The sequence below is a fragment of the Eumetopias jubatus genome, unplaced genomic scaffold (genome assembly GCF_037043125.1).
Source record: "Eumetopias jubatus isolate StellerSeaLion01/CBP00866 unplaced genomic scaffold, mEumJub1_p1.0 scaffold_4, whole genome shotgun sequence".
Classification (NCBI taxonomy): domain Eukaryota; kingdom Metazoa; phylum Chordata; class Mammalia; order Carnivora; family Otariidae; genus Eumetopias; species Eumetopias jubatus.
The window spans coordinates 145,985,919-146,012,437 of record NW_028274810.1 but is presented as its reverse complement, the minus strand read 5'-3'; the positions used below and the strand labels follow the sequence as shown (position 1 = coordinate 146,012,437).

Here is a 26,519-nt window from a genome sequence, read left to right as displayed (position 1 = left end):
GTTTTACATAAAAGCACAAAGGATCAGTTACATGGTTTTAATATACACTGCATTTTCCAAGAATGCAATAAATCAAAACAAGACTATCCTCCCTACCCCTCCCCTCCTTTTGCTACTTTACCAAGGGGTAAAGTAGTTTGGAAAACTGTGTCACCAGTGGCATTGCTGCCTTCTCTTTGAGGCACAGTACAACCCGCTGTATTACTGTACCTTTGTTGCATTCGTGGTAATTCTCTGTATAGGTACCAGGAAAGACTAGTATAAAAATACTGAAATGCTTTGGGAATGGCTTGGCTCTGCTACTCTGAGCTGCTCTCCTTTGCACAGGATTCTTCAGATTCTCTATAGTCAGTAAGAACAGAGTTAATGCCTATGGCATGGGGGCTTCCCATGCCATAGGCATTCGTGGTAATTCTCTGTATAGGTACCAGGAAAGACTAGTATAAAAATACTGAAATGCTTTGGGAATGGCTTGGCTCTGCTACTCTGAGCTGCTCTCCTTTGCACAGGATTCTTCAGATTTCTCTATAGTCAGTAAGAACAGAGTTAATGCCTATGGCATGGGGGCTTCCAGGCTTCTTTTCCAGCTTGACAGATTGTACCCGTGCTTGTACTGGTGCTTATGTTGTGCTGATTATACCCGAGTTCAGAATACCTCCCTGTTATATAACGTCACCCAGTAGTGGTGAAATACTTACATACAGAAAGTACACATTATTTTGTTATTTAGTTCTCCTTTATGTTATAGTCAGGGCCATATTATAGGGTATATATTGGTAAAAGTTATGTGTCTAGTAGGTTATGTTATTAATGAATTTCATTTCAAAATAGAAAACAGGTGTTTCAAACCATTCAGAAAAAAGGGGGAAGGGGCGCCTGGGTGGCTCAGTCAGTTAAGTGTTTGACTCTTGATTTCGGCTCAGGTTATGATCTTGGTCTTGAGATGGAGCTCCTCGTCAGACTCCACACTCAGGGAGTCTGCCCAAAACTCTCTCCCTCTCTCTCTGCCTGTTCCCCACTGCTCTTTCTCTCTCTCAAATAAATAAATCTAAAAAAAGAAAAAGAAAAAGGGGCTTGTTGAGTTTGAGAGTTGCAAACTACTGAGTAAAGCCATCAGGCTCCCCGAGGGTTTTGTCCTTTATCCTTATTTTAAAGTGCAATCTTTTGGCTGTTACATATTAAAGGTACAGGGACTCCTGGGTGGCTCAGTTGTTAGGCGTCTGCCTTCGGCTCAGGTCATGATCCCAGGGTCCTGGGATCAAGCCCCGCATTGGGCTCCCTGCTCAGCGGGAAGCCTGCTTCTCCCTCTCCTACTCCGCCTGCTTGCGTTCCCTCTCGCTGTGTCTCTCTCTGTCAAATGAATAAATAAAATCTTTAAAAAAATAAATAAATAAAGGTACAGCTGGCCTCATCTCTGTGGCAGAAATGAAAGCATCAGTAATTTATGTTCAGTTTTTGTAGAGGGTATCATATCAGAATAGTGTGTATTGTATTTCATTGATTCAGGTGGCTCTTGTTTCACCTAAGAATTTTTGCTGTGGCAGAGGGTTCTTATCTCATACCTCATTATTCATTCTTTGAGTGGACTTTATGCTGTGTCAGCATTGGGATATGATTGAATTTTCTGATGATGCAATCTGAAATATACTAATAATGGTCTCTTTGATCAATAGAATTATTTTTCTCCTATTGAATTGGGTTTTTGGTGTTAATACCATTCATGGCTCCCCTAGAGATGCCTCTGGTGATAAATCACTGCTGTAGATCAGTATCGTGATAATATTTTGATATCATCAGCCCACCTATAATAAATGAAGAATCAAATTTTGAGTTACATGAATATTTATTTACTAAATGTATTTTAATTTTGCATGGAAGTTCCCTTTGCTTGTACTAAATTTATTACTTTCTTTCCAGAAATGTCTAATGCAAAAGAAAGAAAACATGCTAAGAAAATGAGAAACCAGCCCACTAATGTGACTTTATCTTCTGGCTTTGTGGCCGAAAGGAGCACAAAGTACCATAATGGAGGTGGGAGACCTTTCCAAGCTCAAAAACAAGGTAAGAGACACACAGTACTCTCGCCACTCTGTTTGGATCAAAATGCTTTTGTTTTTTTTTTTAAGATTTTTACTTTATTCGAGAGAGAGCACGTGCATACGAGCGTGAGCACACGAGCGTGAGCACACGAGCGTGAGCACACGAGCAGGGGGAGGGGCAGAGGGAAAGGAAGAAGCAGACTTCCCACTGAGCAGGGAGCCCAACTTGGGGCTCAATCCCACGACCCCCAGATCATGACCTGAGCTGAAGGCAGACGCTTAACTGACTGAGCCACCTAGGCGCCCCTTGTCAGCTCTTTTTGATAGTTACTATTTAAATAGTAAATGACCTGCATTAAAAACAGATACAGTTGACCCTCTTTATTCACACATTTTGTACTTGCAAATTCATCTAGTCGCTAAGCTGATTTGTAACCCATTCGTGGACTTGCAAAGAGAGGGAAAAATTTGAGTCACCCCATGTGGACGTTCTTAGCTGAGGTTCCCAGCTGCCTTCTTGCTTCTGCTTTCTTACAGAGATGACCAGAGTGGGGAGACTGTAGCAGGGCGGTGCAGCAGAACACAGGGAGCTCCCTCTCTGACTGGGGATTGAGTTCCTGTTGTGGGCAGCCTCAGGCAGATCACTTAGCACTTCTGAATCTCTTTTTTCCTTTGTAAATAAAGGATACAATGTACCAGGATGAGTTGTTTTTATGATATGAGATTGCAATTGATGTGATGTGTGTGTGTGTGTGTGTGTGTGTGTGTGTGTGTGTGTGTGTATTTCCTCCAGGAACAGTGCTTCAGTATTTGCTTATTCAGTGTTCTTTGTGACTTTATAGTGCATAACTACTGGGAATAAGAATTGGCTGTATGTATCTTAGAGCTGGTATATCTCTACCTTAACACAATTACTATTAAATTACACTATTTTAGGGATGCCAGGTAGTTCAGTTGGTTGGTTAAGCATCTGCCTTCAGCTCAGGTCATGATCCCAGGACTGATTGAGCCCTGTAGTGGGCTCCCTGCTCAGTGGGGAGCCTGCTTCTCCCTCTGCCTGCCACTCCCCCTGCTTGTGCTTTCACTCTCTGATAGATAAATAAATAAATAAATAAATAAATAAATCTTTAAAAAAAATTACACTATTTTATTTCCTAAAAGAAGGACAGTGTGTTTATTGTATCTGCATTTAACTTGTGTGCTGATTATAGAACCTTATAGGGTGATATGAAGGTAATAGTGTTCATTGTGTAGCAATAGAAAATGCCAGTTTGGGAAGACAGCAATCAGGTGACTAAAGACTTTTGGGGGACCCTTTAAAGAAGAGTGTGCACTGGGTCTGATTAAGTAAGTTTTAGACTCATATTCATAAGATTTAGATTCAGATCCAGCAGTTGATGCCTACTATGCCATGTAATAAGCCTTCACACATACTATCTCATTTAAACCTCCCAGTGACAAACTTTGTAACATGTTTCATGGTTTACAGGGGCTTAATAATTAACACTATGATGGAAATAAGCTGGAACACCATAAAATTCTCTACTGATCTTTCCCTCCATTTGCAGACAGGGATTTGATATTGTCTTAAAGTCAGTGGTTTCCATGCCAAGACATTGGTATAGAGACTTTCCTTTTTTTTTTTTTTAAGATTTTATTTATTTATTTGACAGAGAGAGACACAGCTAGAGAGAGGGAACACATGCCAGGGAGGGGGAGAGGGAAAAACAGTCCTCCCGTGGAGCAGGGAGCCCAATGCAGGGCTCCATCCCAAGACCCTGGGACCATGACCTGAGCCGAAGGCAGACACTTAAACGACTGAGCCACCCAGGCACTCCTAGGGACTTTGCTTTTCTTTCTTTCTTTACTTTAGCACAGGCTCCCAACTTGAATGTGCCAGAGATTTATGATAAAAGACTGAATATACAAAATCATGTAAATTGTAGCATTTAAGGGAGCTTAGATTTAAAATCTGTACTATTTGGAGAAAAGATCCCTTGTATCAGTTATATGCAAGGTTAAGTTGGGCTCACAAGATTAGCCAGTGTGCTGCCTGCTAGCAACATCACCTTGGGCAAGGTAATTCACCTCCCCATCCGAGATTCCCTTAGGGAAGATAGTAATAGCCACCTTACAGGGTGGTTTTAGGATTAAAAACATGATTAGTATTGCCACCCAGCAAATGGTGTTCTCCACTGTAATCCAGATCCTTGGTAAGGCTGACATACTTCTTTTTGTTTTCTTTTTGAAAATAAACTAGAGCCTTTTTCTGGAACTTCACGACAGCGGCAAACCAAAATGACCCACCATTCCCCGGTCGATCCTGATGTGAAGGAACAGTCTTCCTCCAAAATAATGTTTAAAAAGAAGGGAGGATGGAAAGCAGGTCCCGAGGGCACGTCTCAGGAGATTCCCAAGTATATAACTGGTAGGTGTTTGTGAAGAAGTGAAGTTTGATTATACGATGAGCTCTCTGTGTCTAACGACGAGCTCTCTGTTTCTAACGCAGCCAGATTTCCAGGGCTCTCTGTCTCGGCCCTGCCCCTGCGTCTCTCTGCTCTCCTCCTTCCACGTTGGGACCTTCTTGCCTCCAGCCTGGACTTTGTTTGTAGCTTCCTTGAACCTAATTGCTCTCCCCTCTTCTGTTTCTTTTTTCCTCTTCCTCTTCTTCTAAGTCCATATCTGTGAACTGTTCCTTTTTGTCCTAAAATCTTTGCCCTTCCCCCACCCCTTTTTTAAATATAAAATCTATACTCCTCAGCACACATTCTCCAAAGATGAAACCAAATTTAATGCACTCCAAGGGTAACTAAGGCCTTTAAATACCTGTCTCCAGACCCCTTCCGACCTTGTCTCCAGTCACCCCTGCTATCCCATAACCCTATATTCTTAAGGTGTGCCTTCTAATCTCTGTGCCTTCTGTTTACTTCCAAAAAATTCTGTTTTTCTATAAGGAAAACTAGTAATAGTTATGGCTACATATTTGGAAAAAGCAGAAAATGTTAAAAAAAAAAACCTTGAAGTCACAACCATTGTTAAAATCTTGCTTTTTCTTTGTTTTCTTGTGTGATTGTTGCACTTAAAAATGTTCGAGATTATATTGCACGTAGACCTCTGTTTTAAGAAATTCTTTGTAAACTTGCTTTTAAACTTTTTATCTGATTAGAAAAGTAACACTGAATCCTTGTAGAAAAGAAAAGTTGAAACAATAGTTTCATAATCTGATAATACAGAAATAACCACCGTTGGTATTAATCTAATTGGGGGTTCAGGTGGTGGGTGAGTTGTAAGCTCATGTACTTCAAATCTCTCTTCCTTCTGAGATCTACCAGAAGTATGGATTCAAGACTTGTCTTTAATGATGGTGCTGTTTTGTCGGCAGCTTCTACTTTTGCTCAAGCCCGAGCTGCTGAAATCAGTGCTATGTTGAAAGCAGTGACCCAGAAGTCTTCTAATTCGCTGGTTTTCCAGACCCTGCCCCGGCACATGAGACGGAGAGCCATGAGCCACAATGTCAAGCGCCTTCCCAGGCGGTTGCAGGAGATTGCCCAAAAAGAGGTATGGTTTCACTTACTGTAAATGTTTAAGTTAGTAGTTCGTAAAAGAAATTGAAACGTGTTAACCTAATAGAATTAAAATGAAAACCAAAAGCAACATGCTCATTTTGCATATTTTTTTGGTTTAATCATGATCCCCCCCAACCCCCCTTGCTAGCTAATTAGCAGGCAGTTGATATTACACATAGTGTTTGAAAGCCCTTTCTTTTTTTTTCCTACTTTTTTTTTTTAATTGGTTTCAGGTTGGAAGCCCTTTTAATGGCATTCAATAGTTGACGGTCCCCTGCCAGATTTATTTATTTACTTACTTATTTTTAAAGATTTTATTTATTTATTTGACAGAGAGAGACACAGCGAGAGAGGGAACACAAGCAGGGGGAGTGGGAGAGGAGAAGCAGGCTTCCCGCGGAGCAGGGAACCTGTTGCGGGGCTCAGTCCCAGGACCCTGGGATCATGACCTGAGCCGAAGGCAGATGCTTAATGACTGAGCCACCCAGGCGCCCCTGGTCCCCTGCCAGATTTAAAATGTAATCCTGACCTTACCATATAAGCGATTTTAATTCTGCATTTTGGGGGTGTGGCCAGCTCGAAGTTGGAAGGTTAAGAAAAAAAGCAGCATCAATACCTGGTGTTTGCCTTTTGACTTTTTCAATGTTGAAAACTTGAAACTTGGATTTAATTTTTGTTCAAGTCTAGTTGTTTTTGGCTTCACCAAAATCCTTGGCTTGGGCATTGTCAGATTGTCTAAGCTTCCCATGTCTTTGCTAATTGATTCAAAAGTTCCCCATGAAGTGCCTTCAGTGTACTGGTACTATACTGGGGGTGGGGTTAGAGTTCATCAACATAGAGTCTTTATCCTTAGCGGCCCACAGACTAAGGGGGAAGAGTTTTTGTTTTTGTTTTTGTTTTTTTCCCCCCACAAAAGTTTTGCTCAGCTATGAAGGAGATTAAGAGTGAAAACTGAACAGGAGTTTTGTGCTTTCTAGATGTAATGTAAGGTTTGTTTCCCAGTGATCAGTTTGGCATTTGTCTCTTAGGACCTAACCAACATGAAATATGTAGGTTTTCCTCACTTTATACTTTTCATCCTATGTTTTGTGTTTAGTTCTAATCTCAGAGGTTAAAAATACAGTAAAACCAGTAACAAAAAAGCTAGCATCTGATTTATTTTCTTGCTCTCTAATATGAATAGCCACAGTAAGCTTGTGTTACTGTGTGGAGCCTGTTATAATTATTCTAATCCTCATAGTCCACAAAGCTTGCCCAGTTAATAAGTGATAAGTGCTTCCTCTCTAAGTTTGCCCGTCTCTGAAATCTTCACTCTGTTGCCTCCCCTTGTGCTCTTTCTTTGGAGACATAAGTTAAAAAAAATAAGCATACTGGGGCGCCTGGGTGGCTCAGTCGGTTAAGCGTCTGCCTTCGGCTCAGGTCATGATCTCCAGGTCCTGGGATCAGGCACCATGTCGGGTTCCCTGCTTGGCGGGGAGTCTGTTTCCCCCTCTTCCTCTGCTCCTCCCTCTGCTTTGCTCTCTCTTTCTCTCTCTCAAATAAATAAAATCTTTAAAAAAAAAAATTAAGCATACTAATGGAATCCACTTAATCTAAAGTTAGTTGTTTGAATTCCTCACATGTAACTTTGTTTTGAGATAGTTACAAACTAGCATCTGCCTCTCTCCTTGAAACCACAGGCCGAGAAAGCAGTACATCAGAAAAAAGAACATTCAAAGAATAAATGCCATAAAGCTCGAAGATGTCACAAAAAATGGGTGCTAGAATTTAACCGTAGGCAAAAGAAGAACATATGGTTAGAAACTCACATCTGGCACGCCAAGCGGTTTCACATGGTCAAGAAGTGGGGCTACTGCCTTGGGGAGAGGCCGACGGTGAAGAGCCACAGAGCCTGCTACCGAGCCATGACAAACCGTTGCCTCCTTCAGGTATGCTTTTCTGACTTGTTTTCTTTTTCTTTTTGTTGAGACAAAATGGAAGTGATGTCTGGGCTCAGCCCTAAGGGGTAAGGCAGTGGGGGAGTCGGGGAGGCGAAGGAAGTCAGGTCAGAGGGAAGAACGGTGGGATAAAGATGGAGAGTGAGACCGAGGCTAGCAGGAAGGTGAGGTTGGTTCAGGAGAAGCGCGTGAGAACGGGCTCCTGCGGGTCTGGGTGCTCATGTTCGAGATTTCTTTAGCATTGATTCACTTAGCAGTCGTTCCTCTACAACAAATGAATTTGTGTGCCCTTACAGCTGTGTTCAGAAATGCTGTTCTAGATGCTTAGGATTCGGTGGGATGCTAGGAAGTTTGTTTTAAATTTTTTGAGAGGACCGTTTTAGAGCCTGGTAATAGTATTTATCTTGTCCCTCACCCCTCCCCCAGTTGCTAAATCCACTGCTCTCTCTCTTCCAGTACATACTTAGAAATTTGCTCTTTGCAGAGGGTCTGTCTGGATGGCAGGATGACCTTGGCCAGATTTTTTTTTTTAACTTTTTTATCTGAGTATAGTTGACACATAATGTGATATTAGTCACAGGTGTACAACATAGTGATTCGGCTTCTCTCTCTGTTATGCTGCGCTCACCACAGCATAGCTACCCTGTGTCACCACACAGTGCTCTTACGGTATCATTGACTGTATTCCTTATGCTGTGCTTTTATCCCCATGACCTATTCATTCCTTAACTGGAAGCTTTGGCCAAGTTTTGAAAGCCATGGATATTGAGATTGTCTGATACCAAGATCTTGAGAGCAATATAGCAGAATAATCAATATAAGAACCTTTAAAAAAAATTGTGGTAAAGTATACACAACATCAAATTTTACCACTTTAATTATTTTCTTTTTTAAGATTTTATTTTTAAGTAATCTCTACACCCAATGTGGGGCTTGAACTTAAAACCCTGAGATCAAGAGTTGCATGCTCTATGGAGTGAGCTAGCCAGGCACCCCCTTTAATTATTTTGAAGTGCACAGTTCTGTGGCATTAACTGTAGTCACGTTGTTGTGTAACTATGATCACCATCCATCTCCAGACCTTTTTCATCTTCCCAAACTGAAACTACCCCCATTAAACAATAACTCCCCATTGCCCACCCTCTTGCTTCCAGCAACCACCATTCTATTTTCTGTCTCTAGGAATTTGATCATTCTAGATGCCTCATATAAGTAGAATCACACAATATTTATCCTTTTGAGACTGGTTTATTTCACTTAACATAATGTCTTCAAGGTTCAGCCATGTTGTACCATGTGCTGGAATTCCCTCATTTTTGACGCTGAATAGTAGTACTCCATTGTGTGTGATACCGCATCTGGTTTATCTGTTTATCCAACAATGGACATTTAGCTTGCTTCCAGCAAACTCTGACTGAGCCAGCCAGGCGTACCCGCAGATTTTCTTTCCGAAAAGGACACCATAACTTAACATTTTAAATGAAAATTCATTTTGATTTTGCTTTCGATTGGTTTAAGAACATTTACTAATGTCCTAGGAATAGACAGGCTTCAGATTTTGACTTATGAAATGATAGCTTTAGCAATTTGGTCTGTGTTGTGGACCTGTAGAAGTTTTTCTGATGTGGCTTTTGGCTTCTCACAGTTTTCCCCCATGTCACTTCCTAAGTATTTAATTATGTCTCTCCCTCGGTGCAGGATTTATCCTACTACTGTTGTTTGGAGTTGAAGGGCAAAGAGGAAGAAATACTGAAGGCACTTTCTCTGATGTGTAGCATAGATGCAGGTAAACGTGTTTCAAAGCTGAGCGCTATTTTAGTCTTTGCATATTTATTCAGGTCACGAGCAACTAAGCATTTTGGAATTTAAACATATCTCAAAATGTGTGAGACAGTTCTTGTTCCCAGGGAGTGTGTTAATGTTGGGGAAGGTAGGGTGGTTTCAAATCATTTCTAACATTGTCAGGTGTAAAGTGAGAGAGCTCCTGTTCTGGTGGAGTGAGTTCAGTTGGGCAGAAACTCAAACCTCATTAAATCATTCATTCACTGTTGATTGAGAACTTACTGTGTGCCAGGCTTTGATCTGTGCAGTGATCAAAACCAGCACCTCATCCCTCATGGAGATAGACAACAAGTAACAGTAGGGCGATCGGGAGATGACACTGCCATCCCAGCACTGGAGATCATGGCATTTTGTCTTTGTTTATGTCAGGACTGACTTTTGCGGCAGTTCACTGCCTGTCTGGGAAGCGCCAAGGTAGCGTCCTGCTTTATCGGGCAAACAAATACCCTCGAGAGATGTTGGGGCCTGTCACATTTATTTGGAAGTCTGAGAGGATCCCCGGTCACACTTCTGAGAGCAGGCAGTTGTGGATCTGGCTTCATCCAACGCTTAAACAGGTATAATCCTTGAGATTATTTCCTCGAGACTCTGTTGCTGCATTTTTAATTACCATTGAAATCAGTGCTTCGGAAATTTAAATAGTATGAGAGTTGGGCTGATAGCTTGGTATTTGAATATAAGGAAGAATGTTATGTGAATATGAAATGAAGCAAACCTTGACCTTTCACTTTTTAGTAAGCCATAGTGAAAGTAGAGATGAAAACCCAACGTATTATGCAGTGGCTTGAAATGCTGCATTGGTCTAATGCTCCTACGAGGCCTGAATTCACTGGTATCTAGGTGCTTGTCAGAGCCTCTTTGATGATGAGAAACTGTTTTTAGTAATTCTGATGATTTTTAATCTCTCTTATTCATTTATTTATTTATTTTTTGGTCTATTCACTGCTTTTATATGGTAGGCTATAAATTTTCTCTTTAATCTCATTTTCAAAAAAATGTTAATTGCTCAGAGTAGTCATGTTGTTTTCATTAATCTTCATAAACAGGAGTTTTTTTTAAAGATTTTATTTTATTAAGGTTTTTTTTTTTTTAATTTGTTAGAGAGAGGAAGAGAGAAAGCATAAGCAGAGAGCAGAGGGAGAAGCAGGCTTCCTGCTGAGCAAGGAGCCTGATGTGGGACTCGATCCCAGGATCATGACCTGAGCCGAATGCAGACGCTTAACCGACTGAGCCACCCAGGCACCCCTGACACTTAGGAGTTTTTTTGTTTCAAATGCCTTGCACTGTTTAGAAGCCCCAGAAAACTTTTTGATAATGCTGAATTTCATTTAATTTGTGGATAAAGATATAAATTTTTTTTTTTTTTAATTTCTTATTTATTTATTTGACAGAGAGAGACAGGAGAGAGGGAACACAAGTAGGGGGAGTGGGAGAGGGAGAAGCAGGTTTCCCGCTGAGCATGGAGCCCAATGCGGGGCTCAATCCCAGGACCTGGGCTCATGACCTGAGCCGAAGGCAGCCGCTTAACCAACTGAGCCACCCAGGCGCCCAAGATGTAAATTTTTTAAAAGGAGTAAAAAATAACATGAACTAAACCACCTGAAGTGTTTCAATATTTCCTTAGGATATTTTAGAGGAACTCAAAGCAGCGTGCCAGTGTGTGGAACCCGTCAAATCAGCCGTCTGCATCCCCAGCCTCCTGCTGACAACATCCGAAGAAAAAAGCCAAACTGTACTGCCTGATGAAAAAATTGGCAAGAAAAGAAAATGGAAAGATGATGGAGAAAATGCTAAACCTGTTAAAAAAGTCATCGGTGATGGAACTAGAGATCCACATCAACCATCTTCTTGGATCTCTCCAGCCACAGGCATTATAATCAGGTACAGGCTGAATTTGCTCTGAACCCACTGAACAATTTTAGTGAAGACTTGCTCTGTTTTCACCAGTGGCTCAGACACTGTATATGATGGAAGTTTCCATCTTAAGACCTTTTCTCTCTTTCAGTGATTTGACGATGGAGATGAACAGGCTCCGGTTGATCGGTCCACTTTCCCACTCCATCCTGACTGAGGCGCTAAAAGCTGCTTCTGTCCAGACCGTAAGAGTCAGTGTGACTGTGGTGCTTTATTCCACTCATGTCCTTCTTAGCAAATTTGTGAAACCTAACATACTTCGGTAGCATTGGGGTCATGGTCTATAAATGTTTATTTCTCTACCTGTGCTTATTATCAAATATGTCATCATCTTTCACTTCTAGGAGTACAGATCTCAGCGAATCTAATAAGTAAACTGACTTTTTCTTATTTAAATGCAGACTATCCTTGTAGTCTGTGAGTTTTGTGTTTTATGGGTAACAGAGCCCTTAAAATTACTGAAAGTGTGTGCTGTTTTTTGTTTGTTTGTACTTGTTTGGTGCATACTTTCTGGGGCTGTTTTTTTTTGTTTTTTTTTTTTTAGTTTAGTTTCAATTAAATTCATTTACGTATAGTGTATTATTAGTTTCAGAGGTAGAGTTCAGTTGTATATAACACCCAGTGCTCATTATATCACGTGCCCTCCTTAATGCCCATCACCCACTTACCCCATCCCCCCACTCTCCTCCCCTCCAGCAACCCTCAGTTTGTTTCCTATGGTTAAGAGTCTCTTACAGTTTGTCTCCCTCTCTGATTTCGTCTTGTTTTATTTTTCCCTCCATTCCCCTGTGATCCTCTGTTTTGTTTCTTAAATTCCGCATATGAGTAAAATCATATGGTATTTGTTTTCCTCTGACTGACTGATTTCACTTAGCATAATACACTCTAGTTCTATCCACATTGTTATAAGTGCCAAGATTTCATTTTCTGATGGCTGAGTAATATTCCATTGTATATATATACTACATCGTCTTTATTCATCTGTCGATGGACATCTGGGCTCTTTCCATAGTTTGGCTCTTGTGGACGTTGCTGTTACAAACATTGGGGTGCAGGTGCCCCTTCGGATCACTATGTTTGCATCCTTTGGATAAATACCTAGTAGAGCAATTGCTGGGTCGTAGAGTAACTCTATTTTTAACTTTATGGGGAACTTCCATACTGTTTTCCAGAGTGGCTGCACCAGCTTGCATTCCCTCCAGCAGTGTACAAGGGTTCTCTGGGGCTAATTTTAAGGGTCTGTGATCCCTAAAAGGTTAAGAGCAATGTGTCTGGTGCGGCACTGTCCAACTTTCTGCAAGGATGATATTCTTCTGTGGCGCCGAGTATGGTAGCCATTAGCTACATGTAGCTCTTGCGCACTTGAAATGTGGCTAGTGTGACTGAGGAACTGAATTTGTACCTTCATTTAATTTTAATTAACTAGAAATTAAATAGAAATAGCTCTCTGTGGCCATCGGCTACCAAGTTGACCACACAGGTCTAGAGAAGAGCGACGAGTTTAGGAATCAGACACTCCGGGTTCAGATTCGGTTTGTTTCCCAGTGTTAGTGCAACTAACCCTTCCATGCCGGTGCCTCTCACAGATTTGACAGGGTCAAATAAGATGTTAGGTCGGAACAGATTTTGAGCTGTTAGAAGAAAGATACTTTAAAAGTCAAAGGCTACTTCTGTCTGCCTTCTGTTGCTTCCACACCTGCCTCAGCCACTGTGTCTCTTGACTGCACACTGAAGCAGCTTCCTCACTTCCTCTGCTCTTCCTTCTTTTCACTCCATCCTCCACGCAGGAAACAGATTGATCTTTTAACAATTGATTCACATCATGTCACTTCCCCGATTAAAAGCTTTTGAATAGCTTCTTACTGTATTTGTGGTGAAATCCACAGCCCTTCACGTGACTGCATTCTCTTGTGCCTTCCTGCCTCTCTGGTCTGTCTTTCCACATCCGCAGCTCAGCCATGCTAGCCTCTCAGGTTCTAGAATATGTCAGGTCTCCGCTCCCTTAAAGCCTTCACACCTGCTTTTTCTCTACCTGGCTGAACTTTCTGCCCCCACCCCCTCTCTGCTTTGCTAAACCTTCCTTATTCTTCAGATTTCAGCCTCTGTATCATTTCCCTCTGGAATCCCTTCCTGACCCCCAAGTTAAATGATATAAATTGTATTATATTTCATTGCATTTTGCACATTTCCTCAGTTTATGTCTAGATTCGCTTGTGTACTTATGCGATGTTCACATTGAACTTCGTGATGGCAAGGACTCTGTCCCCAGTGCTTAGCACAGTGCTTGGCACAGAGTAGGGGCTCTACTCTAGCTAATCAGTTGCTCAGGGAGGATTTGAACCTAAGAAGTTTGGTTCTAGAGCCTGTACTTTAAACCCACAAGCTATACTACCTGAGTTTCTGTGAGGTAAATAGCCCGTATGTTCACAGGTTGCTTCTGTAGAATGTGTAGGAGCATATCCTCCTTCAGTGAACTTCAGTGTGAATCATGGCTGTAGGTTCTCTTTCTTGGTGTGCACCTGGTGCTGAGGTGCTTTTTTTGTCTTTTTGTTTTGTTTTAAGTTTTAAGTTTTTTATTCATTTAAGTCATCTCTATACCCAACGTGGGGCTCGAACTCATGACCCCGAGATCAAGAGTCGCACTGTCTTCTGACTGAGCCAGCCAGGCACCCCTGAGGTGCTTTTTGAAACCTTGCTCAGTTCCTGGTTCTGTCTGGGAAAAATATAAGTAAAATATTTGTTTATCTTGTTTGAAGTTTCTAGGAATAATGTAATTATAAGATATTCGTTTGCCGCAGATTGCTTCAAACAGTCTGGGTTTGGTTTTTCTTGGGCGGGGAGGGTGTTACTGCTTAAATTGGTATGCACTTGGCAGTAGTGGGAGAGGAGCAAGGAGCAAGCCTCTTGTCAGGAGTGTAAGGAGAGAAGAACGCCGGGGTCTCTCTGGAAACCAGGGCTGTGGGTTTTAGTGTGTGAAATCTTGAGAGAAGTGTATGTCGTTGCCTCTAATTGGAAGAGTAGTTAGGCTGGTGTGAATTATTGTGTTAAATATGGTGGCAGTTGCCCACATCTCTCAGCCATAACAAAATGATCAGGTCTGATTCATTATTTGGTGAATAGGAGTTGTTATTTTTCAGGAGGGAGAGGACACAGAGAAGACACCTCACCACTGGTGGATTGAAACCTGTAAGAATCCTGATAGCGTTTCCCTTCATCACAGACAAGAAGCCGTTTTTGAGTTGTTGGGAGGTATTCAGAGGGAATACTGACTGGGTGGCTTGGGGAAGAAGGGCGGAGTGGGAAGTGGGCTAAAAGAGTGTTCTAATGTGGGGCTAACTACACAGAGCAGTGCTTTTTAACTTGTAACTTCTTGTTGTAATATGGCAAGAGAACATGGAAGAGAGGTGCCTGACTTAGGGCACCTAGGAAACTCTATTTGAGTTTCTGTTAGCATTCCGAATAACTGGCATTCTGATATGATAGGTAAATGCATAGACCAGGTACTAAACTGAGGTCTATACTTAGCTGTACACAATTAAGCTTGTGTGTGAAGCTGCTGTAGTTATCACTGATGAAAATATCCATGCTCGTGTTGTAAAATAATCTATTATGTTACTGTTTTTGGTAAGGAACGTTACTGTTTACGAATGTTAATTTACTCTCTAAAAGTATTAATGGGACAAAAGAAGAATATGTGTTTTTTAATAGTCCAAGAAGAAATTTTTATTAAAAAATTTGAAAATACAAGCAAATATGTATATATTGTGAATGATGTAAAAGCTTGGTTTTTTGTTTTTGTTTTTGTTAAAGGAATAACATCACCCGCAGAAATTCCGGCCGGTACTATTTTGGGACTGACAGTTGGGGATCCTCGAGTAAATTTGCCTCAGAAGAGGTCCAAAGTTTTGCCCAATCCAGAAAAATGCCAAGGTAAAGTTTCTAGGACACCCCTGGTTTTCCTTACCATTTTGAGTAGTTTAGTCCCATGAGAAGAGTTCTGATACCTCTGCATTAACTTCATTTGTAAAAAGTTAGGGTGATCTTTACCTGCCTCCCTTTCACGGTGATTATGACCAAAGGAGATGGTGTGTATGGAAGTATCTTTTAGCTAGGAGACATGTAGCCTGATCCTTATGTTCATTTTTTCTCCCTGAGTTCTTTTTTTTAGTATCTGGTAAAACCTGTCTTTCTGCAAACTGGGGTCTCTGAAAATGCCTGGCATTTCAGAATTTTAATTGTGAGGAAGGGATCTGCACCCGCAGTTGGTCTTGTGCTCATTGGAAGCCTCTGTCTGACCATACAGATGATCCAGGTTCGAATCCTGGCAAGGCCATCCCAGGTGCTGAAGGGTAAGATATCTTGGTTTAGACTCAGTAGAGTGGCCTGTGGGAGGTTGTTGGGCAGGGGTGGCGTTGGAAGGTGGGTAGGAGCCAGCTAAAATTTTAGTCTGATCTGGGATTTGCAACAATGGTGATAATATCGCACTGTATTTACTGTCATTTAAACACTATTAATTGGGAGAATCATTAAAATTACCTTCTGGATTTTGAGATGAAAAATACAGGTATGTGTAGTAATAACTTCAGTTTCTTTTTTTTAACCTCCACATGTAGTTAATAGCTTATTATTAGTCTGTCAGAACTTTACATGAAAGGTGGATTGGAAGAGAGAGAGTTTGAAGATCTGTAGGCAGGTTAGTTAATTATGGAGCTTCAGACATTACTCAATGAGTTGTTGCCTCTTTTCTTTTTTAATGACATTATTGTCTGGTGCAACCCTAAAAGTTGCAGTGTCGACTAAGCATTAAACGTTGACTGTCATCTGCCTTAAAGCTGTAGTTTAAACTCCACTTACTTTCCCTCACTGCTTCAGATCCTTTTTTGGAATGAGGCAGTTATGTATTAAATCCTTTTTAAGGCTTTTATCTTAATATGAATTAGTCCCAGGATAATTAAAGTCTACCTTGAAACACATGATTTAATTTCTATAAAAGCCTACCATCTTGGTAGTCCTTGTATTTTATTAAAACCTGTTTTAGGTAATTTCATTGAAGAAGTATTGGTACGTGAGCTACATAAAGAAGTAGACTTTTTGAGGAGCTAGAATTATACCAATATTCCTAACAAATGTAACATATCATCTAGGATGATAATTTAAAACTAAAGTTAGAAATCTACTTTGATGAGCTGTGTCAGTTAATAAAAGATTGATCCTTGGAAGAATCTCATGTCATGATGATCGAAAACTTAATCCTCCGATGTACTTCCAGTTTCTCTTCCTATATCTGAAGTCATCCTCTGCCTATTTTGACTCGGACAAAACACCAATTTTGGTGCTACTTAAACTGTAAAGAAGGGTTTGCCTGATTTGGAGAACAAACCATCGTCTTACGTGTGCTGGAAACGAGAGGATTCTGAAGAAAGGGGGTGTATGACTGTGATACCGCGATTATAACAAGAAATACGTACTTAGGCCACTGTGCAGCTGCCCCTTTCCTGGCATATAGCTCCTAAAATCCTTGTAATTCCCTAAGTGATAACAGCCTTAAAGCCTGAAAGGCTAAAGGAGCGGCTTTTCTTATTCATTGAAGTTCCTTTCAGTCACAACCTTTATGTTGATGAGGTGGAAAGTCTCTAGGAATGGTGGGCTGGTTACCGGGGGACCAACCACCCCAACCACAGGGTTAGAGGGTTGGGACTTCTGGGCCACTTCTACCCCCGCCCCACCCAGACCTGCTTCTGGGAGCGGGCACGGGGGTGAGGGCTTGACTTTGTCAACGGGCAATGATTTAATTGATTATGCCTCTGTAAAAATCTTACACAGTTGGGGTTCAGAGAACTTCCAGTCTGCTGAACACTTGGAGGCGTTGGGAGGGTGGTGAGTCAGAAGAGGGCCAGGACCTCATTCCCTCATACCTTACCCTGTGCATCTCTTCCATCTGGCTCTTTCTGAGTTAAATCTTTTAATTAAAAAAAAAACAAAACAACAATAATGGAGTAAGTAAACTGTTTTCTTGAGTTCTGGGAGCCATTCTAGCAAATTACTGCATTTGAGGAGGGGGTCATAGGTGAGACCAATTTCTAGCCACCTGCTCAGAAGTATAGGAGACCAGGGACTTGCAGCTGGCATCCAAAGAAGGGGCAGTCTTGTGGGACTGAGCCCTTAACCTGTGGGATCTGACACCCATCTCCAGGTAGGTTAGTGTCAGAATCGATGTGAATTGTAGGACACCCAGCTGGTGTTGCAGGACTGCTTGCTGTGGGGAAAACGGCTGCACATTTGAATGTCCGAAGTATTGGGAGTAGAATAGCAAGACTGTAGAGAAGGAAGTAGTCTTTCAGTGAAGAACTTGAACTAAGGATGCATATTTTCAGATGCTGTGAAAAAGTTTATTTGATCATTTGATCCTTGATTTTGAATTGAATATTAATAATTTTTTTTTGCAAATCTTTTCAACTTAACAACAGCATTTCACTATGTAAGTAACTGGTTTTCCATGTGAGATTTTAAAATATAAGTCCTGTTGTACTGTTATTTTAGGTTGTATTCTCCTTAGCATCTGCTGATTCGCTCTGATAGATTATTTTAACTAGTCTTTGTCATCCAGAGATGAATTTGCTTTAGAATATGCTTTACATGTGCTCATGGGCTCTTTATAATCTTTCTCTTTATGTACTCTTTGATAGTGTGTACCCAGAACACAGGAAGAACCAATCAAGTTGCCTTTAGAGTGACAGGTGAAACCCCAAGCACCTTTAGAGCACTGAGCTGTGGTGACTTTGTGAAGTGTCCAATTATTGGTCATTTTGTACCGACTTCTCTGTTCGTGCTCTTGGGAAAAAAAGCCCTCATAGCTTCAGCTGGTCCTCTTTAACTGTTCTGCATGTTTAACTTAAAATAGAATGGATTTGAAGACTAACTTTGGTTTATTTGATTCCCAAATGAGGAAAACTTTAATTTCCTTTGCCTCCCTAAGGAAAACTTAAGAAGGTTGTAATTTAAAATTTGGCCATCTTCAAATACATTTGAGAAAGGAGAAAAAAAGCTATTTCCTTCAACCTTTAAGTTATTCTGCAGTTGTTTAGTCAATTAGAGGCCTTTGCCTGGGTATGAAAGAAAATATGCTTTATTTCAGTCGTGGGCCCAGGATTTAGAGTTACATTCAGAGTCATCAGTCGTTCTAGGCCCACTTCAGTACATGCTGACTCAGCTGGTAATACTCTTTTTTTTTTTTCCTCAGTAATAGACTCTTGACCTAAAAGGGCCTCTTCCCTTTGCCTTTAGACATACTCTAGTCTCTTTTAAATAGACTTTATGTTTTAGAACAGTTTTAGGTTCACAGAAAAGTTGAGTGGAAGGAATAGAAAGTTCCTGTATTCCCCTGCCCCCACATGCACAGCCTCCATGAAGCTGCACTGAGACATCATTGTCACCCAGGGTCCATAGTTTCCATCAGGGTTCGCTCTTGGCATTTTATATTCTGTGGGATTTGACAAATTATAACAACATGAATCCATCGTCATAGTATCATAAAATAGTTTCACTGCTCTAAAAATCTGTGCTCTGCCTATTCCTCCCTCTCTCTCTCTCTCTCTCTCTCTGCCCCCACCCCAAGCCGTTGATCTTTTTAGTGTCTTCCTAGTTTTGTTTTCTAGGATGTCATCTCCCTGGACTCGTACAAAATGGAGCCTTTCCAGATTATCTTCTTTAACTATGTAATAAGCCTTTAAGGCTTCTCCATGTCTTTTCAGGGCTTGGTAGCTCATTTCTTTTTAACCCCAAATGATGTTCCATTGTCTGGATGTCCTACTTACGTTGTTTCATCTATTTATTTATTACTGTTGTTTAGAATACTTGAAGATGAGGTGGACTTTCTGTGCCTTTACATCCTCAGTATCAGCCCTGTCGTTTGTAGAGCCTCAGTTCTGTCACTCACATCGTTGGCAGCTCTCCACAGGAAAGCAGTTGTGGATGGAGAGGCTGTTTGAAACGGAGCCTGTTGGCTCCTAGACAGGCTCTGGGAACTTTCACAGAACACAGCACTGGTATTTGAGATGCTGGGGGTTATTGTCTCCATGAGGGATACCAGCGGCCTAGAAGCGGTTTCTGCTTTAAAGAGCTTTTATCTCAGATCTTTTCATCAATGTAATATTCTCTATCTCTGTTCTCCCCTAAAATCTGTCACCTTAAGGCCCAGTCGCTTCCAACTTATTTTTTTTCCAGCCATCAGCCCCATGCAGGTATGTGCCTTTGAGTGTGACCTTTCAGTGTAGGCGGTTTAGATGTTAGCCAAAACACGTGAATTGTCTTTCTTTTTTCTTTCTTTTAATTTTTCAGTCCAAAAAATAGAGTTGGAAGATTTTCCCCTCTCTGGTGTTTCAATGACTTCATGTAGGAAATCTCTTCTATTGATATATATGTTTATAATTGAAAAAGTTTCTCCTTTCTTCCCACTAGGGTACTTTCTGGCATGGTGCAGTTTAAAGGGACGAAACAATATATTTCACAGAAAATGTGCTCATTCTAAAGGAATGAGAAAAACATGTTTTACAGAAGGAATAAATAATGAGAAAGGATTATAAGAGATTTGAAATAATAGAGCAGGAGAAAAAGCTGTTATCTGTTGGCTCACAACTGTTGGACCACGAATGATATAAAGAGCCCTGAAACCAGTAGTGAAAATATGGCTTGTACTGTCCTAGCACATTATAAAGAAATTGTTCACCCATTCAGTGGTTCCTAGAATTTGGTTATCTTAAATGTGGGATTAGGCAGTTATTAAGATGCAGCTGAACATGATATTTATGTCTTATACACTAAAAATAAACGTCAAAAAAAGTTTAGGAGCCTTTGCTCTTTTGTAGATTATGAAACCAGGTATAGGAGTAGCTTAATTTCTAGTCAAATAAATTCTTCTAGAGAAGTTAAGTGAGCGCCTACAAAATATTTTCTTGTAACAGGAGGTCAACCGGCAATGTTTAGAGTTTGACTTCACTGATCTAAAGGATGTAGTTTGAAGGCTTTTTCTTTTCCCTCTTAGATAATGAGAAAGTTAGACAGCTGCTTCTGGAGGGTGTACCTGTGGACTGTGCGCATAGCTTTATTTGGAACCAAGCTATCTGTAAGAATGTCACAGAGAATAAAATCTCGGATCAGGTAACTAATGGTGTAAGGATTATTGGTCAAGTCCTGAAGACAGGGTGAAATTCCTCACTCTAGATGCTGTAAAAGTTTTAATCCTTTATAGAATCCCATAGACTTCCTTTTATTTTCAATATATTGATTCAATATATTGAGCAAATATGTAAATGGATGAATGAATGATCCCTTAGGATTTTTTTCTGTTCTTAGAGAAGAAGAATCTCTAGAAAAAGTTACTACAAAGACTTTTTCTTAAAATGATAATTCCATGGTTTAAATACATGTTTTTCTTTTATTGTTTTCTTTTTCCCTTAAATGTTCTATCTTTAATTTCACAATGATTGAGCTCCTACCAGGACCAGGGATCATAGTAGATGATGGGATAGATGGCTAGGGTTGTTTGAGGAAGTACAGGTCAAAGGAAGTCCAGAGAAGGGGTACCAAGCCCAGACTAGGGAAATTGGGGAAAGCCTCCTGGATGGAGGAGCTGATATTTGGGTTGACTCTTAGATGGGTGGACAGAATTAAACCAGACTTCTTGGGGGTCAGGAGCCAAGGCTGCAGTAAAGAAAAGGGTTGCTGGAAGTGAGACCAGCGTGTCCAGGGGCCCAGGATGATGTGTTCAGTAATCTCTAAGTGGGTCAGTAGTTTGGAGTTGAGGGTGGGGCAGGAGATGAGGAAATAAATAGGGGTCAGAGCATAAGAGACCTTGAGGCATTTTAAGGATTTGGGCAGAGAATATAGCGCGCCATTGAAGGTTTTAAGCTGGGCCATGACATGATCAGATTTCACTCTGGAAGCACTGTGGAAGGTAGATTAGATTAAGAATGGGGGGACGGGGGGAGGAGCTGGAGAGAGGACTTATGGTTGGATGGCCTTAAAAGAGACCCTGGAAATAGTCCTTAATTGAGGACTCAACTCAACCTGAGTTGAGGCGGTGTGGCTGGAGTGGAGGGACTGGGGTTGAAGACATACTCCTGAAGGTAAACCTGACAAGACACAGTAGTTGATTGGATGGTGGGAAGTGGGAAAGGAGGAGACTTGTAGACTAGCTCCTAAGAGTCTAGCTTGGATTCGGTACCTCAGGTAAAAGAGATCCAGAGCCTGATTTATCACTGTTGTATTCCCACGTTCTAGAAGAGTGTTTGTCACATAAAATATACTCAGTAAATATTTGAATGGATGAGTAAATGAATGAAGAGCAAATATGTAAATGGATGAATGAATGAGTCCCCCAGCTAGGTGGGGAACACACGAGGAAAGCGGGTGCAGTAGGAAAGATGAATTCAATCCTGGATAAACTAAGTTGGAAGGTCCTCAGGACTTCCCCAGTGTAGATGCCCAGGAGACGTGTTTTGATCGCAGGAGGAAGTCAGGGCTGAGGAGATGGATATTTTGGAGTTATTATCACCGTGTAGAGATGGTAGTGGAAACTCAATGAGAGGTGAAAAGGAGAATCAGGGCTTGGTCATGCTTGAGGAGCATCCGTGAGGTAGCAGGCCGACTTGCCCGTGTGGAGGCGGTCTGTTGTGTAGTCTCTCCTGTGAGTGCTAGACTTCCCTCCTGCCCGTTCATCTCTTTTTACAGCGGGCCAGACAAGTCCTAGAGGCTTGTTCACCACTCCCTACAGTCCTTATAACAATAATTTATAGCATCTTCTCTTTTAAATCTTTTAAGACCTGGTCAGAAAATTTCTCAAGAGTCAGAGTGTTTTCCCACTTGCCCTTCCTTGAGAAGTTGTTTATTGTTTGTACCTTTTTTTTTTTTTTTTTTTTTTTACCTCCTAACAACAAATCTTAACCAAAGTAAATGTAGGGACTGAACATCAAAATATAAAACTAATCCTGACGTAAGAGATTAGCAGAATGGATGTAGATTATTATATAACTTTGAATCATCTGGTATATTGCAGCTCAAATTTAAGATAATTTGGGGGGGGCGCCTGGGTGGCTCAGTTGTTAAGCATCTGCCATCGCCTCAGGTCATGATCCCAGGGTCCTGGGATCGAGCCCCGCATCGGGCTCCCTGCTCAGCGGGAAGCCTGCTTCTCCCTCTCCCATTCCCCCTGCTTGTGTTCCCTCTCTCGCTGTGTCTCTCTCTGTCAAATAAATAAATAAAATCTTAAAAAAAAAGAAAGATAATTTGGCATTTTCTACCAAAGCAATCGTATAGAGGAAAATCATTATAGGAGGAATACCATGTATTTCAAATGCCTTCCATTTCTTTATTGAGAACATTTTTTTCCTGTTTTTTGAAAGAGCATTTAACTTTCTAAAGCTGCTTATTGGGAGAGCCAGTAGAATCTCCCAGGAAATTAGGGTGGTTGGTCTTGAATTATTTTCTTCCGCTTTAGGATTTAAACCGGAAGAGAAGTGAATTGCTGGTGCCCGGGTCGCAGCTTGCTCTAGGTCCCCAGGAATCCAGGATACCTATCCTTCTGATTCAGCAGCCAGGAAAGGTGACGGGTGATGAGCGACGAGGCTGGGGAAGCGGCTGGGACGTCCTGCTCCCAAAGGGCTGGGGCATGGCTTTCTGGATTCCATTTGTAAGTTCCTTTTCCATTCCCACTGTAACAGTGTGTAAAATACATTCCTAGTCCATACGAAGTGCCAAAAGAGTTCCAGGTTTCACGCCCCACTTAGAAATCGAGTGCTGTTTTTCTACCCCTGTAGCTAGAATTCTGATACAAGATACTTCATAACACCCCCGGCGCCAGGTTGTCATTAATAAGAGTTGGGACGACGTAGGTGTGATTTTTTTGAGATTTTGAAAGTGTCCTGATTTTTGAATTGTAATGGCAATTACTATTGAGGTAGGTTTTGTTATGTGTGTACGTGTGTGTTTTTTTTTTAGTCAAAAGAATTTGTTACAGTTTAAAGCAGTTTTTGTAATTTTCTAATTTTTATAGATGTATAGAATACATTTTTTATTTTTTAAGAGCTGAACGTATATTTTCCTATTAACTGCAGCTAAAAATTTTATTAAAATCCAACATAGTTTTTTTTCTTCTCGATAGTTTAAATATTACTTTGAACTAGAGAGTATAAAAGGCATGTAAGACTGTTAAATTCACATAGGTAATTAATTTTAGCAATTATGCCTAGTACAAGAGACATTCGGTTAATCATTTAAGAATGGGAATATTTCTTGGGCTCCTGACTGGCTCAGTAGGTAGGGCATGCATCTCTTGATCTGCGGGTCATGAGTTCAAGCCTCATGGTGGGTGTAGAGCTTACTTAATAAAAAATAATAGGGGTATCTGGGTGGCCTAGTTGATTAAGCATCTGCCTTTGGCTCAGGTCTTGATCTCAGGGTCCTGAGATCAAGCCCCACTTTGGGCTCCTTGCTCAGCAGGGAGCCTGCTTCTCCCTCTCCCTCTGCTGCTCCCCCTGCTTGTGCTCTCTCTCTCTGTCAAATAAATAAATAAAATCTTAATAATAATAATAGAAAGGATGGGAATATTTTTAAATAATTCTAATTTTTAAATTATGAGTTGTTTCAAGCATACAAAAAAGTGTAGATGCTGATATAATGAATACCTGTGTGCCCCTCACCCCCATCCAGCTTAAGAAATAGAACATTACAGATTTATTGGAAGCACTCTCTCTCTCTCCAGTTCCATTTCCCATCCTCCTTCTAAAAGAATCACTATTCCTATTTTCATTGTTTGTCACAACCTTGTCTATTTTTATAGCTTTATCAAGTATGCGTTGTATTCCCAAATAAAATATTTGACATGTTTTTAAATGTTATATACCTCACCATATATATGCTTTTGCAACTTACTATATTCACTCGGCGTTGAGATTTTTCCACGTCGATTGGTGAAGCTCTGTTTCATCATTTTTGCTACTGTATAACCCACTGTAGGATTATCCCACACTTATCCATTCTCTTTTTGATGGGCATTTAGGTTGTTTCCCATTTTCTCCATACAAACCTTAAGCACTAATTTTACTGTAAGTTGGTATGTTAATAGGGTATCTTTGACATTTCTTTTAGATCTATCGAGGCGCAAGAGTTGGTGGGTTAAAAGAGTCTGTGGTGCACTCACAGTATAAAAGGTCACCTGACATTCCCAGTGATTTCCCAGACTGCCCCGCTGGGGTTGTGTTTGCTGAAGAGCAAGCCAAGAATCTCCTTGAAAAGTACAAAAGGTACGAAACTGGTTTCTCTAGTTTCCTAAGATCTTCCGAGGAAGAGAAGGGCGTACTCAGCATTGGCCAGTGATATTTGGAATGGCTTCAGTAACTCTTATATAACATGGAGTTTTCATAGACTTTTCCTTGAGTTCACATAATCAAGACATAATGAAGTTAGGAGATTGTCTTATATGTGGCTCTGGTAGGCCTGTCCAGGTTACAGACCCGACCCATGATCATTTGCTTATGTTGATGATGGTGCACGCCTAAACTGTGGGCCTGAGTTTCCAGATGCTTGTTCGAGATTTACGCTCCCAGCCCCTGTCCCCTCAAAATAGAATTTGTGTTTTTTTATGACCAGTTACAGAGGTAATACATATTTATGAAATTTTAATGAAACTATGGCAGCGTGTAAAAATGCTTTGTAAACTGGTGTATTCCTTCCATCCGGAGAGAGAAGTACTATTTTTACATTTTGGTATCTATCCATCTAGACTTACTTTTCTTGTCTTTTCTCTCTCTGGGGGAGTGGCCAGCAAAGGGCTTTACGTCTTTTATCCTGTGAAGTGCATGCTGCCGTTGAGAGCCTGGGTCTCCTACTCGGCTCCCGGAAGCACAGAGACTCTCTTGTTTGTAGTGGCATCTAGCCAGGGCCTGGTGCATGGTGTCCTTAATAACTCTTTGTTGGCTAATGAATGAGGAGATGGTGGGATGTTGTAGTTCTTTGGCCAGGAGCCCCATGACTCCTGTGCTTTCCTGTTCACCGCTGCAACCACAGAGGCAGGCAGTGCTAGGTTTCCGGACTTCGTCAAGTGACGGGTGAATGAATGAGTGGGTGGAAGGACAGGGCTACTTTTCTGGATTGCTGGCTTACGGGCTCTTGCAGTGATCGTGTATGTTGTGCCACCCAGAACACGTAGCAGAGTCTTCTATGTGTTTCTTAAGTAATAATTGACAATAATACTTATTTCTCACCCTTTAGATTTCTTTACCCATACAAATTTTTCTTAGGTACAGATTTTTTTGAAAAAGGATTATATTACATATACTATTTCAAAACCTGCTCTTTTTATTTAGCAATCTATTATGGATAGTTTTCCCATATCAGTAAATGTGATTCTAAACCAAGTGTTGGCAAACTTTCTGTAAAAGGCCAGATGATAAATATTTTTGGCTTTGTGGGCCCTTTGGTTTCCATGGCAGCCACTCAGCTCAGCTCTGCCTTGTGGCACAGAGACAACCACAGATGCCACATAAATGAATGGGCATGGCTGTGAGCCAGCCTCATTCTGTTTATGGACACACAAGTTTGAATCTCATATAATTTCATGTGCCATAAAATAATTCTTTTTTTTTTTATTTAACCATTTCAAAACATAAGAGCCATTCTTAGCTCATGGGTGATATCAAAGCAGACAGTTGGCCAGGTTTGGTGTGAGTCGTCATCTGCCAACCCTTGCTCAAAACAGAACTGAACAGTTGCATCCAGGACTCCCGTGTCAATGAACTGTAATTCCTCAGTGGCTCTTTAGGCTATTTCTAATTTTTTGCTATGCGCTTCTGTGAACAGCTTTCCATATGCATCTTTACCTGTTTGTCTGATTTATTCATTCATTTAACCCGTTTATTTAGAGCCTACTATGTGTCATACACCTTCTAGACACTGGGGCTACCGCAGGGGAAGGCAAGCAAATTCTGTTCCTTTCCTCGTGGAGCTTATGTTCTGGATGGAAGCACATGTTTCTAGGCTGGTGGGAGGGATCCAGCAGAGGGGAGGGAAGCTAACATTGCAAGAGCAAAGCCCTTGAGTGGGGAAGTGGGGGTGGTATTCCATAGGGTCAGGCTCAGATCGCTCATTTCAGTAGGCTGGAAGGCTGACTCTGAGATATGAATACAGATTTAGGTAGGGTAGACTCTGGCCCAGAGATTAGGTAGAAC

The 26,519-nt window shown here is 41.1% G+C and overlaps 1 protein-coding gene across 2 annotated transcripts in view; it reads left to right on the top strand.

Moving 5' to 3' along the window:
* Window positions 1-26,519, top strand: part of POP1 (POP1 ribonuclease P/MRP subunit) — a 36,071-nt gene that overhangs the window by 3,350 nt on the left and 6,202 nt on the right. Inside the window, exons 2-14 of one of the 2 annotated variants that reach the window (XM_028113249.2) lie at window positions 1,918-2,061; window positions 4,300-4,467; window positions 5,422-5,597; window positions 7,285-7,533; window positions 9,241-9,328; window positions 9,754-9,941; window positions 11,009-11,265; window positions 11,390-11,483; window positions 14,436-14,547; window positions 15,109-15,228; window positions 20,339-20,454; window positions 22,793-22,984; window positions 24,442-24,596. In XM_028113249.2, the coding sequence (XP_027969050.2) occupies window positions 1,920-2,061; window positions 4,300-4,467; window positions 5,422-5,597; window positions 7,285-7,533; window positions 9,241-9,328; window positions 9,754-9,941; window positions 11,009-11,265; window positions 11,390-11,483; window positions 14,436-14,547; window positions 15,109-15,228; window positions 20,339-20,454; window positions 22,793-22,984; window positions 24,442-24,596 (2,057 nt within the window). In that variant the 5' untranslated portion in view covers window positions 1,918-1,919. Of the gene's footprint in view, window positions 1-1,917; window positions 2,062-4,299; window positions 4,468-5,421; window positions 5,598-7,284; window positions 7,534-9,240; window positions 9,329-9,753; window positions 9,942-11,008; window positions 11,266-11,389; window positions 11,490-14,435; window positions 14,548-15,108; window positions 15,229-20,338; window positions 20,455-22,792; window positions 22,985-24,441; window positions 24,597-26,519 lie in introns of both variants that reach the window. The other variant, XM_028113238.2, reaches the window with a different exon arrangement.